At 51.7% G+C, this 20,189-nt stretch overlaps 4 protein-coding genes across 4 annotated transcripts; 1 reads left to right on the top strand and 3 right to left on the bottom strand.

Moving 5' to 3' along the window:
* Nucleotides 1-2,264: 2,264 nt before the first annotated feature.
* J7T55_005678 (uncharacterized protein) lies at nt 2,265-2,822 on the top strand (the record flags this gene model as incomplete). The annotated part of the gene is made up of 1 exon (XM_053131798.1): nt 2,265-2,822. The coding sequence occupies one exon, from the start codon at nt 2,265-2,267 to the stop codon at nt 2,820-2,822; it is 558 nt and encodes a 185-aa protein (XP_053000449.1).
* Nucleotides 2,823-3,502: 680 nt separating this feature from the next.
* J7T55_005677 (uncharacterized protein) lies at nt 3,503-6,931 on the bottom strand (the record flags this gene model as incomplete). Its single annotated transcript, XM_053131689.1, has 4 exons — nt 3,503-5,024; nt 5,085-6,497; nt 6,553-6,794; nt 6,857-6,931. The coding sequence occupies 4 exons, from the start codon at nt 6,929-6,931 to the stop codon at nt 3,503-3,505; spliced, it is 3,252 nt and encodes a 1,083-aa protein (XP_053000448.1).
* A 1,439-nt stretch (nt 6,932-8,370) lies between these two features.
* Nucleotides 8,371-11,023, bottom strand: J7T55_005676 (uncharacterized protein; the record flags this gene model as incomplete). The annotated part of the gene is made up of 2 exons (XM_053131579.1): nt 8,371-9,253; nt 9,732-11,023. 2 exons carry the CDS (start codon nt 11,021-11,023, stop codon nt 8,371-8,373), a joined length of 2,175 nt encoding a protein of 724 aa, XP_053000447.1.
* A 1,739-nt stretch (nt 11,024-12,762) lies between these two features.
* Nucleotides 12,763-15,904, bottom strand: J7T55_005675 (uncharacterized protein; the record flags this gene model as incomplete). Its single annotated transcript, XM_053131468.1, has 2 exons — nt 12,763-15,171; nt 15,377-15,904. 2 exons carry the CDS (start codon nt 15,902-15,904, stop codon nt 12,763-12,765), a joined length of 2,937 nt encoding a protein of 978 aa, XP_053000446.1.
* Nucleotides 15,905-20,189: the final 4,285 nt, after the last annotated feature.

The raw sequence follows: 20,189 nt of genomic DNA, 5'->3' as shown, positions 1-20,189 counted from the left end.
CCAAATATGCTCTCAATGGGTCAAACTTCATCGATAACATCATATGGATGGCATTTCCAGATGCTTCTTGAACAAATCAAAGAGTGTTGTAGATGAAAATGAGAATTAAAAAACTTTTGTTGTGATACGTTTGTAATATAATTAAGATATTCTCACAGTGAATAATCTTTGCAAGCTATCACAACGAAATTCATGTCAGATCTGATCGTCCAAAGTGACCATGTTATTCTCATTCTAATTGCTCACTAAATGAGGTAACAAGATTGCCTTCCCTGTCCAGTAATGCCAGATCCTCCCGAAGTTGTTGGTATGACAAAACGCGACCTGGGTATCCGAGGATTGCGTCAAAGCACCTTGGCTATCTGGGCGGCACAAAAGACCTGATGCACATGATGTGGATTTCTTTTCTCTCGGAACCTGCACCGTTACCGGATAACAGTGCGGTTCCAGCCAATGATACTGAATCTTTAACACATTTCTTGGAGACATTCTCAAATCAAAGCTCTGGATATTGCTACAGGGTGGCAGCACAGTTCGGATGGGAATAGAAGAGGTCAAGAAGGACAAATAACAATTCGTCGCGCAACATTGTTTACTTTAGACTATTTGACGGCTGAATTGAATGGTAATTACTCATCCTCTTTGAGTCGTTGAATGCGAGGCAACCCTTCCAGCGTTGTTTGAAATCCACTCACTGTGCAACTCGGATAAGTAGGATCTCATTCTTTCTCAGCAGTGCAATGTAAGCTCCGTGATCCTGAATTTCGTGCCTTTCCTTTCGAGCTCTAGATGAATTCGGAGCCTACTTGAAAAGTTCTGAGCCTAAATGCCACGGCCAGGTGCCGAAGCTGCGTTGCCATCCACGCCCATATACAGCTTCACCTCTATGATAAAGATTTGATCGAAGTCCTGTCACTTGTCTTTGGTCGCACTTCAACTTGACACTGATGCAGCAACTCAAATGTGAGCCCAGATTTGGACTGCCTCTTATTGCAGGTATTAGTCGGCACTGAAGCAATTTTGGAATTTTTCGTTGACAAATAGTCAATCGAGACAATTGAAACCTCTACCCTGAAGAGACTTCCAAACATACCAGAATGAAGACTCGGATCCAACACATGTCACGCACGATTCGTCGAGCCTGTGGCCGCGGCTTTGCATATTGATTTCCATCCATCCCTTCGTGAAGACTCGCGCTTGTTCCTGGAGAACAATAAAATGAAGCATCATCCAGATCATTCAACGACTAAAGCAGTGGCCAACTTGAACTTTCTCTCGATGAAGGAGACCACATCAATTTCTCTATTTTATATATGCACGCAAGGGCTCATTCAGGGGCCGTCCGGATCGTAAGTGAGCAGTAGAAGAGCTTGAGCCTGGGGCTCCTCAAACCGGCGCGCCATGATGACGGACGCTTAAGAAATCAACATGACCACAAACCAGGGAGCTCAAAATAATTGTTGTTCTTAGCAATGAACGATATTCAGCCAAGTAGCCTAATGTTGGAAGCAATCATCACGACATCATCCCCGAGATTCCGTTATATCCGAAAAGCGCACTGAAGTGCGAGTATTTTTAGAGACAACCACAAGCATGGATCGCCCCACAAAACTCAAGAGTGGAAAGCTTTCTTTATTGTCTACCAGGGATAAGCTTAAGTCAGCCTGCCCATGAACCCGAAAGTCCGATCTTCTGATTACAGGCCCAACCACGTGCATGTTTCGGCGGGCCGTTTCCTACTCGAATCATCCGCAGAGGGGAGGTGTGAAGATTCTCATTATAAATATAGGCACGGGCTGATGAAAGGGATAGTGAGCTGGGGCTGATGAGACGAACGATGGAGATCGAAACGGCTGCAGGCAAATCACAGCTGCGCGATAGAGTGGCTTCAATGCTTGGCTTCCCTGTAAAGGAGTGTTGACTGACTTGTACGAACCACAACCGAGTCATGCCCACCCACAGCCCTGCGGCGACCACACGGGTATCGACGGTGACGCTACGCCCTACAGCGCGGTTGTTACGGCAAGGCTGCGATAAACTTCCAAGATGGGTCCATCGAAATTATATAGATCAGCAAGGTCTCTCGTTCTTCATGAATGACTGGACTCTCGAAATCATCATCCTGCATCTCTTCAATTACCAATTGTCATTCATTCCCAGCCGTCTTTTATCATCCTCGCCGGCGAGACTCTTCATTCGAGTCTAGACACTCTTTTTGCTATCTCAGTCACTATCGACATTGTCCTTTCACAACCACAATCAAGATGCAGTTCAGCAGCGTCACTTCGGCCGTCTTCCAAGGCCTCCTCATGGCCGCCAGCCTTCCTTCCGTCATGGCCCAGAGTGACGGCGGCGACTCCTCCTCCATGGTCCAGCTTCCCGACCCGTCCGTGACCAAGCAGATCCGCTTCCGGTCCACGGCGTCGGACTACGGCGCGACCGTCGACTTCATCACCAACGCCACATGGCCCGACGGGGACAACCTCCCCACCTTCGTGCTCGACAAGGTCGTGTACAACTACAACAACCTGGGCGGCCGCTTCGTCACGGGCTCTGGCCCTTTCATCGGCACCACCGCCCTGTGGATCGGCTTCAACCAGGACACGGCCGGCTCCGTCACGGGCGAGTCCACTGCTCTCGTCGCCCCACGCTGGACCTACCTTGCCAGCCCCGACGCCAAGAGCTTCACTGTCCGCAACTACCGCCAAGGCGCCGCCGAGATCTACGACTGCGGCAACCTGTGCACCTACGACGATATTCCTGGCCTGGAGTCCATTGACAGCGACAAGGCTGCCAAGACCCGTCGCGTCTTCAAGGCTTAAATGTCTTGACTGAAATTCAACGTTTAATAGGGCGGAGATCATATGAAGCGCACGCGCACTGCTTGCAGGGACGGAAGGCGTTCGGCTTTGACTACTACGTTTCTTGATGTATATTGATGAGCATTTACGTTGGGTCCATTTACCTCGGGTTGATTGGAGCTTGACTACGTATAGACTGTACATAGCAATGATTATACATGGTCATGTCACATAATGTTAAGTGCCCTGTGTCAGTGTCTAGTGGATATCACTCGAAGCTCGCCTTGGCGTTGGTCAACTGGCCTTCTTGTATCGTTCCAAGCACCTTGATGAATGAAATCATCAGAGGCATCTATATGGCATTTCCAAATGGTGATGTCCTGAAAGCGAGTTCCTGCAATAATGTCGCGATTTCATTTGGTGACCAAGGCTGCAAACATTGCATCACTGGCCCGGAAGGTGTCATTTGCGAGCCACTGCGTACGACGTTGTCTTCATGCACCCTGATACATGGATGGATTGTCTTTGTCTGATTCTGCTAACAATCCACCTAGGGACGCCAATCCTCCCGGCGCTTTCCTGAGATACTATTCTTGGCGTGGTCGGGTTGTACTGAAGCGATCAAGTCGCCACAGAATCCCACGCTTTCCAATGGCTGGATGAAGACAACGCGACAGAGCCTTGCTGAGGCACTGATCCAACTACTCATCAATAACAATAACCGATCCAGGGTCCTCAGCTCCAACATCAATGCCCTCATCTCCTCCGTCATCGTCCTTGGCTCCCCATTGACGCAGCAAGAACTCAACTGTGTCTCTGGCCGTGGTCATCAGTTCATCGCCCAGATCAGAGCTGAGCCCCTCAGGCTCCGTTTCCTTGCAGATCTGCAACGGCGTGAGATGGCCCTGGATCTCATCCTTCCCCTTGCCGAAGGAGAATTCACCTTTGGCATCGCCGACTCCATTTGGATCAGCTCCCTCCTGAAGGAGTGCTTGCACCCAGCCGTCCTCGAGGTAAGTGACAGCGAACTGCAACGGCGTGAAGGTATAGTCGGGGGCGTCGGGTCGGACTCCGCGCTCAAGGAGCATCTTGAGCAGCTGGCCCGTCTTTGCGCCACCATCCTCATCGTCCAAGCTCTTGTGACCATAAGCGTGGAAGAAAACGTCCATGACCAGATTGGTCTCGCTTGAGACGTCCACCCTAGACTCAATCAGCGTCTGCAGGAAAGCAGTGTCTCGCCGGGTAACGCAAAGCTGCATCACCGTCTCTGGCTCAGTTCCGTCAACTCTGTGCGTGTTGCTGAGTTGGAAGTGGTCTCTCCAAATCTTCCTCTTTGTTTTCGCCGGCAACCCTGAGAGATAATCTTTGGCCAATTCGGGCCACTGAAGCAGCATAAGGCTGACCAGAATACTGGTCTCGGAATTCTTTGGCTCCGCTCCGGACTCGAAGGGTGATGTCTTTTGCCAGTTGGGAAAGTTTTTCCGGATTCTTAAGTTGGGAAAAGCTCCCAATTTCGGTTGATGGTGCCTGCTGTCCCACCTCAAGCATTCAGTCACAACTTGCCAAACTGTTTTGTCCTGCAGAATGAGGTCTCTCCGTTCCTTTAGAGCCTTGTCTGTCATCTTGAGGCAGTACTCTTCGTAGCGCGTAGGATGTTTCATGTCAAGGGGCCGGGATGAGCCAAAATGTTTCAGGCCTCTGAAAATGACATGAAGTTCAAGAGTCTGGGTCGCCTCTGTCGACAAGGCAAAGTATTTAGCCCCGCCCAAAGTGGTTGCTTCGTCAAATAGGTACTCCTTGACCGTGTAATGGGCGACAGAGACACGTTTTGAGGCACTTGGATCCCGTTCATCGTGATTGTAGATGGACTCCGGCGGGCGCCGGATGGATGTGACAGTGATCAAGCACCCAAGAACCTCTTCAAGTTGTGGAAGTTTGAATTCCAGCGCGCTGTGGAACGGAACATTGAAGCGAGATGCCTCGACTAGGACCTCAGCACAAGGGATGCTCGAAGATGGACTGCAGATCAACGCCAGTGCAGTGCGGGCGAAACTGCGGTTATGGTTATTTTGGCCTTCACCCTCTGGTAGAAGGTCCGCAATTGTGCGCTCATAAGTGCCGAAGATATCTGAAGGCATTCTGTCAAGCCTGTTCATGATAGATTTCTTGTCGCATAGTTTCGACTTGATGATGTGGTCAACTTGGCATGCGGCCCATCTGAACCTGAAGTCTTGTCAGTCCTGTTCTAAGAAACAACAGAAAGGCATGCTGTTTACAACTCACATTCCTCTTGCCCTTCTCGCAAGCTCTTCGACAACCACATCCAGGTCTTCCTCGCTCCATTTCTGGAAAGCCGGGCGGTCCTCCAACTGGTTCCGCACAAAGGTACGGATCGCATCGACCACGTAAACGTTGTCCATGCATAGAATGGTGCACCCCTGTTTAGCAGAGCGTGAATCGGAAAGATGGGATGAATCTATCTCCATGGGATCATCGTCGAATACATCATCAGCCCCGCCGAGTGACAAAGATCGTTCTCGTGTATCTTGTGCCGATAGGAAATTCCCCGATGACTTCCTGTTCTCGGATCTGCTTTTCTTCTGGGAGCCAGATGGAAACCGTGAGCTGACCCACGAGGAAAGTCGACCTCGTGACCGTTCCATCTGGTCAGCAGCGAACATGGTTGTAGAACCACCGTCAAACCCCTTTAGGCTCAAAGGTCGTCCTCGTGGACTTTCAATCTGATTAGCAGCGAGAACATTTGTGAGACAACCGTCGGGTCCCCTTGGTTCCGGTGTCACTGATTCCGATCGAGGGATCCCTAAACGTTTTGATGGCGACTTTGGCTGCAGGATTTTCCGACCACATACTACCAACGGCGAAGGCTTGCGAGTCTCATCTGGAGGCTGAATGGCGTCAATCGCTGCGGTAATTTCTGTCTCCTTCCTGCTTGTGAAGCAAAGCGAGACGTGTTTCCATTCAGAGTCGGCACCAATGGTTGTCAAAATTCTGAGGAGTTCACTCCGGGGAGAAGGACTCTCGTCGACTGCATCGACAATAATGTAGATTTGGCGCTTGAACTCATTGGAGATGTATCGCGTCACAGACAGTAAACAATCCAAAAGATCATTCACGAGGAAGTCGTTCTTGTCGTAAAGATCCTTCAGAATTTTTGGGATTATTGCATGGTGGGCCGCGGCTATGGACACCGGGCGAGTGACCTGGGCAGTAAGGTCCCTGATGACCCAACGCAGGAATGAGCATGCCTCCTCAGAAGAAGTATGCTCTTTCTTCTGACGTTCATGAGAGCAGTAGTAGAAGGCAACGCCTTTGTGTTGGTACGAGCCAGCAACATCATCGATGGCAAAAGACGCCAGAACAGTTTTGCCAGCTCCAGGAAGCCCGTGTATCCAGAGGAAACGAGAGAAGGTTGCAGAGCCTCCCTGGCACCAGTCTCTCCATATGTTTGAGTCAACAAGCCAGTCACAAGTCCCTTCCTCTCGTAGTGCTCGTTTATGGCGGTGAGTTTCGTGCGCGTCGATGTTCCCAGGCTTGAGCCACTCCAGAATGTTCCGTCTCTCATGCTCGCCTGATGCACTTGTCAGCTCAAAATTATGATGCCAATCTGGGGTAAGTATACTTGTTGTGAGCACGTCGATCTCTTTGATTCGATTACCTATATCTTCGAGACCCAATCTGTGAATTGATTAGGGGGACAGAATGTCTTTTGCCTTGGAATGCCAGGCCTTACCTGCCGCCCGTAGTCACAATTGCGAGGATGACGGACATTCGCTTCTCCAGTTGGCCATAAAGGTCTTGAATCTTATCTTTAGTAGTAATCGGCCACATGAACCTCATCCAAATATTTGGTTTCTCAAGCTTCGCCAGAGTTTCATTGAGTTCATCGACGAGCTGTCGAACGTCGTGGATACCTCCATTGATGAGATCCTCCGTCAACTGTGCGTCCTTTCGGTTCAAAAGGCGCTCGAGGAGCTTTTGAAATCGTTAGAGAATAAAATATTCGGGTCCGAATCTTGAAATAGGAAGTGGCTCACCTGAAGCTGCGGCCGCCAATTCGACACTAGGCCATTGATCTCCTGGATCTCCCTCGGGGCATCGCGAGCACTCATGATAATCTGACAACAATGAAAAGATGTTTTTGAAAGTTCCTCAATGAGGGGGATGATGGATACCACCTCTGCCATATTTTGCTGCCAGTGTGATTGATCAGGTAAATGTGTTGCGTTACCGTGGACGAAAAGTTAATGGTTGGGAGAAAAATAAACAAGCTTCGGTCAGCGGGGCAGTCAGATTTATTACTATCCCTGTGACTTTAGGCAGCCTCCAAATTTGCAGTTAAGCAGAAGCTGATAGAGACATTGGGTCTCGGTTTTACAAAGCAGCTTTTGATCAAGTACGCCTAGAATACAAGGCATTAGGATTACAGAACTATGATGCCGTTTGCAGGGCTAATGAAACCCCTCATTTACATTTCGTACAGAATAATTTCTAAGAGGTTGTCTTAAAAGATTTGAGACCGATTGGGTCATCTAAAGGAGTGATGTTAGGTCATAACACGCGCCATAGTTGGAGGTCTCTGTAATCTGCAGAGCAAATCGGCCATGAGATGAAAGGATCATAGTCGCCTCCCCTATGAGCAATGACGAAGATCCGAGGATACGGTGCTTGAATCATTAAAAAAGAATTCCAAAGACATTGGTGTTTGCCTTTGAACGTCTCGTATCTAGGCGTCAAGGTTTAGATCTTCGACCTTTGTGCACACGAAGACGATCAGTACACATCAAGCGAAGAAGCTTTGATACACAATTTCATGTGTAATTGAGGATTCTGCATGAGAATGAGAAGCTCGGCAGCAGAGCCAGTTTAGTTGCTTGCTTCTTTCGTGGCCGCGAACCCGAAATCACCGCACAGAGTCTCCGGCCGTCTACAAAGCTTACGTAAAACCACTTCTCAGTGTGGAGCTCTCAGGATGGAGCAAATATCACCTTAGTCGCTGCCTTTTTAGGCATCAAATAGCATATGAACATATACCGTCACTGAGCAGCGGGGGGGGGGGGGGTGGGCGCCGCTGTGCGCTGAGATTAATCACGCAGGATCCTTTGAGAAACCATAGCTACACTTCCGCACAAGTTCATCCGCCCCCATGAAATGACTATCTAGATTCCATTGAGATTATTTGATCATCAATTTTGGATGAAAGCTTCCCATTATAAATGGCTCGTTTTGAAACATGTAAGTAAATTGATAATAATGACTGATGCCAGCATGACCTCCCTTTGACCACGCACCACTTGAAGTATGATTAATTGCCCAAGACTTATTTTAGACCAATCTGTATGATTGCCCATGATAGATTTGGGAGTCTTGGGAGAATGGGAATGAACCATCTAGTGTTCTTAATTGACAGTAATTACTCGGATCGTTCACTGTCTTCGCATGATGTGTAGACGACTCACTTGTGCAAATTGACAGTGTTTCACAAATAAATGCTATTCTCTGTTTCAGATGTATTATGTCACGTTCATTACCGTAGTGGAGACATGAAAACCTAAGCATACCAGTGGCCAACGGCAGGAGGCTGCACATCATCTTCAGGGAGGCCAAAACTAATATGCTCAACTTCAGTCTCCCGCTTAACGAACTGCTCCGACCACGATGGCGGCATATTCACTACGCCCCATCTAATTCTGCTCTGCGAAACCCGAAGCAGCGTAGCCTTCCACTCCTCTTCGTCCTTCCAACCCTCCGATTTCTGACTACCGAGGGGCGAGGGGCCAGGACTTGGCGCCATGAGATGCCGTAGCTCGATCCCATCATCCTGGTGGCCACGCGAGCTTTCCATGGAGGACCTGTTTGGCTGCGGCTGGCTTTGGCCTACGAGCGGCGAGATGTGACAGGAGGCTGAAATGGCGAAGGAGTTGCTTCCCACCACGATGCTATTGGGAGGGAGGCGTATGAAGCCGAAGATAGGCGGTATAAATATCAGGCATAGTTCGAGTGTCAGCATCACGAATATGGACTTCGTGGAGAATCCGAGGGCCGTGAATGAACTGAGAGGTCCATTCTGGGAGAATTGAGCGAAATACTCGCCTTGCATGACGAGTAGGTAAATGCATCCAGATAAGACCCAGTGTAGCGTGATACTGATGATGATCAAGGGGACACTGTATCTGTATGGGAGTTGGAGGAAGTATGTCGAGCTCTGCTGGCCCATGGGATAGGTCACTCGTAGACCTTTGTACCGAGTGCTCATAGCGGACCATTCCTTGGCCATGTGCAGCCTTGTGAAAAGACTATTGTACGCGAGATACGCGAAAGACAGGAAAAGCTGCGGCGCGTTTGCAATGAACAGAGCCATCTCAAAACTGGGCGTGAAACTTTGCGGGAAAGAGATCGTATTGTTCCCTGCGTCCTGGCCGAAAGATCCCTGCCTGAAGATCATAAGTAAGCTTTAGAAGAACGACCACTTGAAGGAGCAACACTGACCAGCCCTCCGCCATATACGACCTGACGGAGAAGTATAACGATAGGCCGAGTCCTATGGAAAATATGAAATAGGACGAAACCCAAATTTGCTTGGGAATAGCGTCCCATCTTCTGTGCGTTTGGGGTTTCCACTCCATCGCTCCAGGAGCCAGTCTGTGTCCATTTCCGTTTCCGTGGGCCCGGAGGAACTTTTGATCGAGAAGGCAAGATCCTGGGATATAGTCCGCTGGCTGGCTGATAAATGACTCTATCGCATCCCCAATAGTAACAAGACAGGTTTCCTTCCCTAGTTGAGTGATGACAACAAGGCACAAGAAAGCCTTAAGTAGAACACTAATTAATTGATTAATCACATTAGCAGGCATTCCGTTTTGTTCGAGCGTAGACAATTTGCATCTGTCAAAGCAACTTTGGGTGACATACCAGAAAGAGACACACAACAGCAATGTCGACGCCAGTCCGATTTGGCACACCGTATCGAGTGGCTCTGCCAGACAATATTCAATGCCCAAGCTGGAATTGTCGAATTGCGGTCTAGTTGAAACCGATGCTATTGTGATGCCGGTTCCGAACAGTTGATAGCTCAACACATCAGATTCATTGCTGTGTAGTCCCATAGAATAGCTGCATCGGTTGTAACAGTGGTTGATCATATCGTTGCCGCTGTCGGCCAGGACGGTTTCGATCTTCATGAGGCAATTCGAATCATTTTCTTCCGACACTTCGGCGAACCATAAAGCATTATTCTCGCTACTCGGCACGTGTGCGTCCCAGAACGAAGATTCATCCGCAGGCAGGTCCCATAGCTGCGAACGGTTCCATCCCGAAGATCCACTGAGGATTATTGCCACGTTACGATATTTCCGCAGTCCGGAGCAAGAATCTGTCTTGTATATCGATTTGCAAGTGCTTATGTCGAGTTTGTGCCATGTGCCGTTGGAAATCGCTTGCACAGTTGTTTGGATCGTTCGACTCCTATTGACATGGGCTGTCTCGAAAAATGTATTTCTTGATATTCCCAAAGTCGTTTTGTTTCTCCAAATTTTTGTGTTGAAATCGTAGTCGTCAGACTCAAAGTCTCCCATCAAATCCTGGAGGGGTATTGAAAGGCTGGCACCTGGGTCAAACACAGCTACTCCGGTCGATATGGATTCGTCGAAAACAAAGTAGCTGAAGTTCGCGTCGCGATGGTCCGTTAAGAAGATTACCGAGTTGAAGAGCAAATGGATAGGAATCGACGACAGGAAGAACAGTAACCACATGATTGTTTTGAACTTGGAGACTCTGAAGGCATTCCGGGGCGAAGGCACACCAATATCGAGCCAGTTGCCTTTCTCATGAGCTCTGTCGAGTTCAGCTCTGCTCGGTGCAATGAGAACTTGCATGAAGAAGTTGGTAGACGCAAGCACCAGCGAGGAGAGGATGTTGATGAGCAGATGCAAGAACGTGTTCAAACGGCCGACGCTGTTGCCGAGACAGCTCCCAGAATAGATGATTTGAGACCCATCCAGGCTACCTGATTTCGCCCAAACCACAACGTGGAGTGAAATAAGGACCAGCAGCACGGCGAAGACTAGGATGGTGTTAATGAAAGCACTCTTCCTCCAGCCCGTCAGACGGTTGAAGTGTTCCCAAATGCCCCATGATCGCTGCTTTTCGCACTGCTTTGTCCAGTGGGTAAGGTCATTTGTTGTAATATTCGCCGAGCTTGCCATTCCTGAGAGCCTTTTGTGTACTGGCAAACCTGAAAAGTGCAAACTCTGCTCGAGATATTGAGGCAAGTACAATACCCTGACTTCGTGCCGCCTAAATCAGCTCTAATCGACCCACAGTAAGCGCTAGTGGTAACGTCAATTTGTCCAGGGACGTCTGAAACCTACGCAAGGTTGCTATAATTATCATGTCAGCCAGAGAGATTGTCTCCAACAACGCGAATCGGACAGGGGTACGCGCAGAGAGAAGCACCCCTAGGACTGCAGTAGAGGAGGTCTGAACGAAGTAGTGTTCGAAGCACGATAAACTTGCGAATAAGAATAGTATCGCCGGCAAAACAAGGCTGGCACCTCAGGGAAGGGCATACCGGCGCGTGATGGGGGAGCGGGACCACTGTAGATGCGAGGACAGTAGGAAGTTGAGGACAGTACGAAGGTGAGTGCAGTGAAAGGGTAAGAATATAATAAGAGCAAGACCTACACTTGTGGCAAGTGTAATGCTTCTAGCCGTGGAAGCAAATTGGCAAAAGCTGTGCTTCAGGAGCAGTGTAACGGCGACGGCAGTTAAGATTCGAGCACAAGGCCCATCAACCGAGAAATGGCCCCCAAAGCATGTGGATTGAGATGCGTTGGCTAGCCAATCCAGGCATAGGAATTGTGGTGCATACATGTGTGCGCCCGTACAGCTCGGTTAAGTCTTGGCCTGCTCCTGCCCCGATAGATCACTATTCTGCAATATCAGTCGAAAGAATAATAGCGTCTATTAAACGCGGTACTAAAAACATGCCATTGGCCCTAAAAGCAAAGCAAGAGGGATACGACAGGCTTGTAATTCCTAGTACCTCTGGAAACGAGTGGGAATTCTGTCAATTTCAAGTTACAAATATGCAAGAATGCACCGACGAAAGCGCAATACACGCAAAAGGAGGCCCATCAGCCGCAATTGCATCGCAGATCATTCCCAGCGTTGACGTAAAGAGCAGCAAAAGAACCCGGCCTCGGAGATACAAGACCCATCTTTGGGATAGGCTGCAGTCCCAATCTTACCCCAGCCATCCAAGCCCACTTGGTGAGAAAGACCGGTGAATGCTCGTTCGATTGCACATTTTTAGATGCTTTATCTATACACGTGTAAATGGCCGCCTTGGCTCTGTGTAACATCTACTGCGTGCCGACCGTCCCCCCCACTCTGCTCATTCAACCAGGAGGCCCCCCAAATGCATGAGCTGACCCATGCCCGAAGATTCAATGTTGAGTAACAGCAGAACTGATAGATATTGATATACCCTTCCATTAGTTGCACTGAGACCATTAGAAGAGCCTTCACATGATCAAACATAACTTGATTTTCTCGAGTTTATTACATGTTGCCTCCCAATGATGCACAATCTCCATACGATATTTCAAACACAAGTTTTTTTTTTACCCGGTCCGCACATGAGGATATCTGAAGCCATAACACCCATAGCACCCATAGCACCACCCAATATTTCGCCTCCCTGCTTTTGGTCTGAGGTCGCCAATAGAACTCCATCCAAATAAAATCTTGAGAGAACACCAGTTGGGTAATGCATAACCGTGGCCGTTGAGGCCGATCCGATAACCTGAAAACCGAACGCTCACGTAAAGAATGCACGTAGTGATAGTCCAAGAAAATGAGGCACCGCTCTGCCAATCTATGCGTTGTACGAAATGAGTCGGAGGAAAACTTTCTTCCTATGGCTGCCCCCTAGAAGGCGCGCCTACGTTCCACCGTGCTTGGAGCTGGTGACCCGGCCCAAGCCAAACCACTTCCTGCCGTGGGCATGGCCACCGCCGTGGCTGTTGCCATGACCCGGAGCAGATCCCGACGTCGGAGTGCTTTCCTGTTCGTGATCGCCGTTGTTGGGCGTTAGAGGCACGCCGCCGTCGCGACTGGCAAGGACGTTGCTCAGTCCCGCGCCCAAACCCGGGCTGGAAGATCGGAGAGGATGAGGCTTCGCTGCCCTCGTTATACCCGTCGTGGTAGCTCGCGCCTCTTCAGTGTCTGCGAAGCCTATGTCGTGGTGGACAGGCGCCCTCTTGCGCATGATCGGTGGTGGCGTGGCAGATGTCTCCTCGTCGGCCCGGTCATTCCTCCGCTCCCACATCGGCACTCCCACAGTTGGCGGTGCGACGTCAGCCTTCGCGGGGGGAGGGAAAGGCGACTGATTATTTGGTGCCGAGGAGGATGGCTGTATGTGACCTGAACCTAAGGAACGTCGAAAGAGGCTAGTGATGCCTCTGCTGCGAGGACGAGCAGGTGCTTGCTGTTGGTGACTGGCAGTTGGCGGATAATGGCGCTTTTGAGCCGAGCCTTCGTCATTATGTTGCGCTTGAGGGCGATCTGGCGGGGTCGGCGTAATACTGCGGGAGTTAGGTGCCTGTGCCGTCAGAGAGCTCTTTCTGCTCGACTCAGATTCACTGTGCTTCCCGAAGGATCGGGGCGGATGTGTCGTCCTGGGAGTCCCGGGCGCCGATGTTCGGGCTCGCAGGCTGGATTTGCGATTAGGAGCCGGTGGTGGTGCGGCGACATTGCCGGTTAGACGTGGCGAAATCGGGCCAGCAAGTCCTGAGCCGTAAGTTCCAATTTCTGGCGCTGGTAATGACGCACCCAGAGCATCCAACGCTGGTGCAAGAGGAGCTGCTGCGCCAAGATAGCCATTTCCACCAAGCGCGCCAAACATGTCGTTCGACTGCCACCCTTTAGAGTCAGATGGGAAACCGAATAGATCAGGAGTACCTCGACTGGTGTGTCTCTGTGAGACTGCCACGCCATTCTGCGCTTGAGCCTGGCCGCCGCGACTAGGTCGAAGACCCTCCCTCATCCAGTAATCGAAGCTAGAGACCTCCGAGGCCGCGTCGTCAGGCTCACTTCCAGAATCCCAGTCTACCTTATGGCGAGATATCGTGGTTTCATCAAATGATCGCGGGCGTCTCGGCAGGGAGAGCGGAAAGTCAGCATGATTGCCAGCCGAGTAGTCTTTTCTCCCTGTGAATGCTGTGACTGACGGCGGTTGAGCAGCACCGCCACCCTTATTGAATCGCCAATGCCCTGGTTCGATCTCATTCGTCTGATCCAGGGTGAGCCGTGACATGACAGGATATGTCGCCTCTCCGTCAGGTCGGTCATATTGTTGTGGGATGTCGTCAGAACAAAGGCTGTGGTTCATCGAGCTTGACATTGTGTCTGGAGTTGGAGGCAGTGCGTGTGCACGAGGAGTCGGCACGTCAGTGACTACCCTGCGGGCTGGTATCGGCTTGTCCCTTGCCTTTCTCACACGAAGGAGAGGTTGTGGTTTGGCAGGCTTGACGGTGGCTGGCCGGTCGATGTCTCTGCCAAGAGGCTTTACCTCCGAGCTCTCCCGTATTACTGGTGAAGAGTCAAGCTTCTCAAGCTTCTGAAGTGGCGAAGTTGTCTCTCCATTTTCGATCGCCTCCTTTGCGCTGGGCCTGGTAGGGGTGGAGTCATGCCTCGACAGAGAAAGACTTCGGCGGCCGCCTCTTCTGCTGTGATCATCGATTTGAGAATTATTCTCAGCATGAGGAGGTACAGGCTCATGAGATCCTGCTTGCCCACCGTAGATACTGACGAAAGAGCTCTCACTCAAGACACTCATATTCGGGCTGACATATCCACCGTTGTCCACTCTCGGATCTGTCCTTGACAAGCTAAGGATACTGCCCTGTGTTCCCAGGTAGACATTGCGAAGGTTTTCGGTGTTCTCGGTGCGCTCAGAAAGGAAGCTGGGCATCCGCGCGAGACTCTTCCCATGAGCATTTGACACAGCATCGCGTGCACCCATTTCGTCAGCACCATCAGCGCGAGGCGCGGCCTGGGAGGCGGTGAGCTTAGATATGAGGGCCTTGTCGGCCTCCACCTGCCGAACCATTTCCCTCTCGCGTAGTAAGAGTTCTATGCGGGCCTCGAGAGTGACAATCATTGTAACAGCTTCTTCGACCGCCTTGTCCCGCTTTTCCAGCTCCAGTATCAGCATTTCGTTGGTCTCCTGAGTTTGAGACTTGTCTGCTTCCAACGTCTCAACCTTGTCTTCAAGGACCGACTGCCGTTCCCGCCGATGGAACAGCTCGAGCTTCAGGTCAAAATTCTGTTTGTGCAGTGTCGACATTGCCTGCGCAGGGTCTTGTCAGCAATTCTGGCAATAGCATCTGCTTCACATTGTCTGCAGCCGGGAGCGAAGTGGGCTGAGATGAAGAGTTGTGGCCGGGTAGATGTGAGAGGCCATGGCAGGAAGCATGTACAGAGTCAAAAACCAATCTTGGCAAATGACGAGAGTAAAATGTTATGAGATCAGGGTGCAAAGGGGTCATTAGTACCTGTTCCATCTCCTTCAGGGCCAGTCCTTTCTTCTTCCCGGTATCGCCATTCGTGTCACTGGATTCTGGTCGTTTGCCATCGGCTGTGGCGCACCGCACCGGAGTGGGCGTCGCAGCTTGTTGTGCGTCAGCTGCGGTGTTCATCTCTCCAGCCAGTCTGTTCAGGTTCCGTTGGATTTCGGATCGCCGCTCGCGCTGTAGCTTCTCTTGGAGCAGGGTGGAAGTAGGCTCCTGTTGAGAGCTGGTCTGCGAGCCCCTAACAGAGCTCTTGGACACCGGGGTCGGGGGCCGGTCGGTGTTGGACCCCATGGAGCCTCTGCGATGGGCCATACGAGAACCAACGGGCTGTGCGTATCTCAAGCTGGGCGAGGAGGTGAGATTTGATGCGGAATCGCTGTTGGTCTGGGGAGGCATCCGCGCAGACGAGTTGCGTGTACTTGAGCGCGAGACGGCACGGGAACTGTTTGGTGAGTGGAAGGAAGGCCGGCGGCGTTCTCGACGCGGACTTTGGAGAGCAGGTCCCTCCATGATGACGGGACGGGGACGGTGCAAGGGGACGTGGACGTCACCCGCAAGTCCAACCAACAGGGAGTCGTGGGCTGGGTTGTGCCCGGTCTCACAAGCAAGGCAGAGCCACCAGACTGGCGTGGCGTGTCAACCAGCGAGATCAACGGGAGCTGAGATGTGACCAAAGTCAGTCTGAGTCTACTACACACGTACATGGCAAGTGATGGGATGGAAATGGACGGGGGCCGGGAGTGTGAATGAGACACACGCACCAAAGGTTCGGGATCATGCCTGTCCGGGAGGCGGCGTAATCTGTAGAATAGCGTGGGATGGGGAATACGACAGGAAGAGACCCTCGTGGGTTTAATTGACGCCCCTGGCCCTTGTGGCGCGCTGCCTTGCGCTGCCTCGCCCGTTTGCCTGGCCGGGCCTCGCTGGGTCGTGACTCGTGAGGCTGCAATTGGTCGCGGGTGTTACGAAATGTACCGTAGAGTAGCAGTATTGGAACAAAGGCCGATGCGGTGGGCCCAAGTATACGCGGGGCGGGCAGGAACCCCAGGCCCGCGTGCCAAGAGGTGGATCGTGTTAGACTATTAAAAGCCGATTCGATTCAAGGCAAGTTGGGCACTGGCAACACACGATTGGCGAGAGAGGCCAGCGACGATGAGATTTGAGTGAATCTGGATGTGACGGCGGGCTCGTGTTGTGTTGGTGGCCGGGGATGGGATGGCATGAGCTAACGGGGACCAGACGAGATGGCAGGTCGCAGGCTCGGCAGGGAAGACGCGGGAGACAGCAGCGCGATCAGACGAACCCAGGCAAAAGCTATCGAATCCTGATCGGGCGGTGAACTGAAGGAAGAAAGACTGGACTGGACTGTCCTGGACTGGCTAAATTGCCCCGACTGGCTGGATTGGTACTGGTTGGACTGGTCCTGGCTGGCTGTGAGGCGGGACAGGAGAGGACAGGGCAAGAAAAATTGGAATGGGATGATGGACTGTGTCTCTGAATTGCGCGAGATGTCTCAGATATGCAGGCAATATTAGCAGAGAGAGGAAAAGAGCGCGCGGGGTGGGTTGACTTTGGTTCGCTCCTGTCGCGTGCCAGTCTGAACTTGTACATGTACTGTGCTGTGCTGTGCAGTGCAGTGCAGCGCTCTGCTTCGCCTTGCTTCGCCTTGCTCTGCTGTTGGCCGAGAGGGGCGATACTGCACAGTCTCTTACAATGCAATGCGGTGGACTATTGGCTGACTGACTGAAAAAAACTGGATTGATTGACTGCTGGACTGAGACAGTCTGTGGCGACAGCGACAAGACAAGAGAAGAGAAGGATTGTAACCACGACGATGTAACAGAGAGTGCTGGATTGACTGGGCAGCAGGCAGACCGGCAGATTGACGATTGACGACTGATTGATGGCTGGGGAAAAGAGACTAGGAGAGGGAGACCAGGTTGTTGTCTGGTACGTACAGAAAAGGACAGGGCAGAGCAGGGCAGGGCAGGGTAGAGGCAATACATATGTTACATATGCGTGAACAAAAAAGAAATGTTGGAAAGTCTGGAATATTGGAATATTGGAAGTCTGTGTCTGCAAACTTCCATCTCGTTTCTCCCCCCCTGGCAGCGGGCAAAGGGGAAGTTGCATCGCATGCCAATGCCACCCTCCTTTCCCAGCGCAAACCAGGATGGGGCTGGATGGGACTGGATGGGGGAGCTCTCAGGACCTGAGCTTGTTGTGCCTGGCTCGCCTAGCTCGCCTGGGTGCTATGACTGCTGCAGAATGCTGCAGGCACTTTGCGGGACGTCGCGACTGACAGGGCAAAAGCGTGAAAAGCTGCAGGGAAGGTGTGGCAGACCCCAACCAGCTGGGCAGGGGTGTGGCAGGAACAGGGCACGGAAGGTGCAGGGAAGAGAGCAGGGGCAGGACTGGTCTAGCAGTGTTTAGCAGTCTGGCTGTGTGCAGTGTGTGGCCTGTGCGCAAGTCTGTGGCCCCCTTTCTGCCCTGTCCGTCCCTCAACCTTCTCCCTCTTTCGCAGCTGGCAGCTGGCAACAAACAAACACTTCGTGACGAACCTGGGAATTGGCAAACCCTCGAGGGGATCACGCGGGTAGTCGGTCAATCAGTCAATCACTCTGTCACTCACTTCATTGGGATCACCGCGCTCGAGCCCCTCGAACCGAAATCCGACCATCAATGGCGGCCAGACTCGATCGCATCACGGAAGCACATCCTGTGTGACAGTCAACCTCGCAGCTCACAGCTCACGCAGCTCAGCATACACAGTAGCATAGCTTCGCTCAACTCAATTCATCACTTATCCAGGCTCGTTGGAAACGACAGCTGCGATGCATGGTTCGGATCACATCCGTCCCTGCCTCCCGCTCACTCTGGCACTGCACCATGCCGAGGATCACCACCATTAGCACACAATTATCGCTGCCCAACGCCCAAACTCCGGCGCAGCACCTTGCCACGCTTTTCCCGAGAGGCACCTCTGCCCCCTGATTGGCCGCCCTGCCCCTCCGATCTTCACCTGCCCTCGCCGTTTTGGCACACGGTCTGGAGATCCGACATCTTGTCCCACCTCCACCAACGAAACGGGAACCGCACTGGCGAACGAGCCTCTCAATCGACCCGACACAGCGCAGAGTCCGTGGATGGGGGCTGACCACTGACTCGGCACCCGGATCAACCCCAAGGGTCCTGATCAGCTGGGTGGGTTCACCACGAACTCTGTCACATGGGGCTGCGACCTGCCGCGCGACGGAAGCTCCATCTTTTCACGAACCTACTGCTGCCCTAATAGCGGGTCTCTCAACCTCTTCAACCTCTGTGCTCTGCGCGTTCATCTTGTTGACGCATTCCAGACCATTCTGAGTTGAGCCCACAACGCGCACCGAATGATGGATGCTTTCACGCCATGTCTGCTCATTTCAATACTGTTTCCCAACGGAGATTTTTGTACTAGACTCTTCCCGGGTCCTTGGGACACCCATCTCCCCGCCCGCGGATAACATCCTAGCCTGGCCATGGTGTCCTAGCCATGAGATAATCCGCAAGCCACTTGTGGTGTACCAAAGCACTTAGCTCCCGGCAGTGCCCGCCTCTCGACCATGGAAAAACATGCGCTCCCGGGTTTGATCCCCGCCGCCGTCGTTCGCTAGGCCGACAGGCGTGCCCGAATTTGGTGTCGTCACGTTTTATCCCCTTGCCATTGTCTCGCACATCTTAAAAATGCTTCTCAAGGTATTTTCATCTGCGCTTTTGACTATCTTATATCTTGCAAGCACCCAACATTTCAGGCTCTGAGGCATATCATTCACGGGGGAATCGATCGGACGGAGAATTTGAGAACCGCCGAGTTGATCTCGGGGCCAGGGATCCCTACGATGCAACTTTACGCGGTTCTTGGGTCACTTAGCCCACATTCTTCAACCAACAACGTGCGTTTCTTGCTTCATTCCGAAACCCACTTGCCGGGGCATTTCACAGTTGATTTGAAGCATCGGCTTGTCAGCAATCACACCTTAGTATCATTGTCCAAACCCCAAGTGCCGACAGACCGGCTCGTACTCGCGGATGTGGCATTGTGGCAACGTCGATTCCAGAGTGACTTCTCAGTGGTACTGGCCTTAACGCAACAGCAAAGTCGTCTATGACATTCCACTCTGAGCAAATACGTACCCTTAGAAATCGGGTACTCAGTTACTGGCTTGGTCGTGCAATCTCCAACAGCTTAAACTTTGCATCCAACCGGGTATTTCCGATCGAGGCCAAACCGGCGTTTATCAGAAACGAGGACTACAGTCGCACAAGGTAAAGCATGTTCATCCCCACAGAAATATCAAGACGTGATATACCTCGACGGTACTATCCGTCAAGGGGATCGTACGAGGTTCGGGCCAATTCTACTTCAATGTCACCTCCGTCCCCACCGGCACTTGAGCTAATCTTGGGCCGCGCGTGGTCTTTCGCCCGTTTCGCTGTGATAAAAACAGGTTGTTAGCCGTCGACCGATGGAGTGATCAGACGGACTTGGTCAAGTGACGAAGCAGCAATGCGTGTGCTACGGGTGTCTTCGTCTTCCGTCTGTGCCGCGGTATCAGGACTGAAGATGTTGCATAGGTCAAGTGATCTCCCATTGCACAGAAAGTGCCTTGGAAGTCTCTGCTGTTATCCGCTTGCAAGAGGACACAGCAATCTGTGCGTCCGTAATGGCTGGCTTATACCTTCAGGGAAAAGCAAGCCCTCCACATTGTACCATACCACACCATACCAGCTTGCGACAGCTGGACCTCAATGTGCC

This window comes from Diaporthe amygdali, assembly GCF_026229845.1.
Source record: "Diaporthe amygdali strain CAA958 chromosome Unknown NODE_1_length_4327563_cov_65_473760, whole genome shotgun sequence".
In the NCBI taxonomy this organism is placed as follows: domain Eukaryota; kingdom Fungi; phylum Ascomycota; class Sordariomycetes; order Diaporthales; family Diaporthaceae; genus Diaporthe; species Diaporthe amygdali.
Note: the sequence above shows the minus strand (reverse complement) of the source record. Positions and strands in the feature narration are given on the sequence as shown.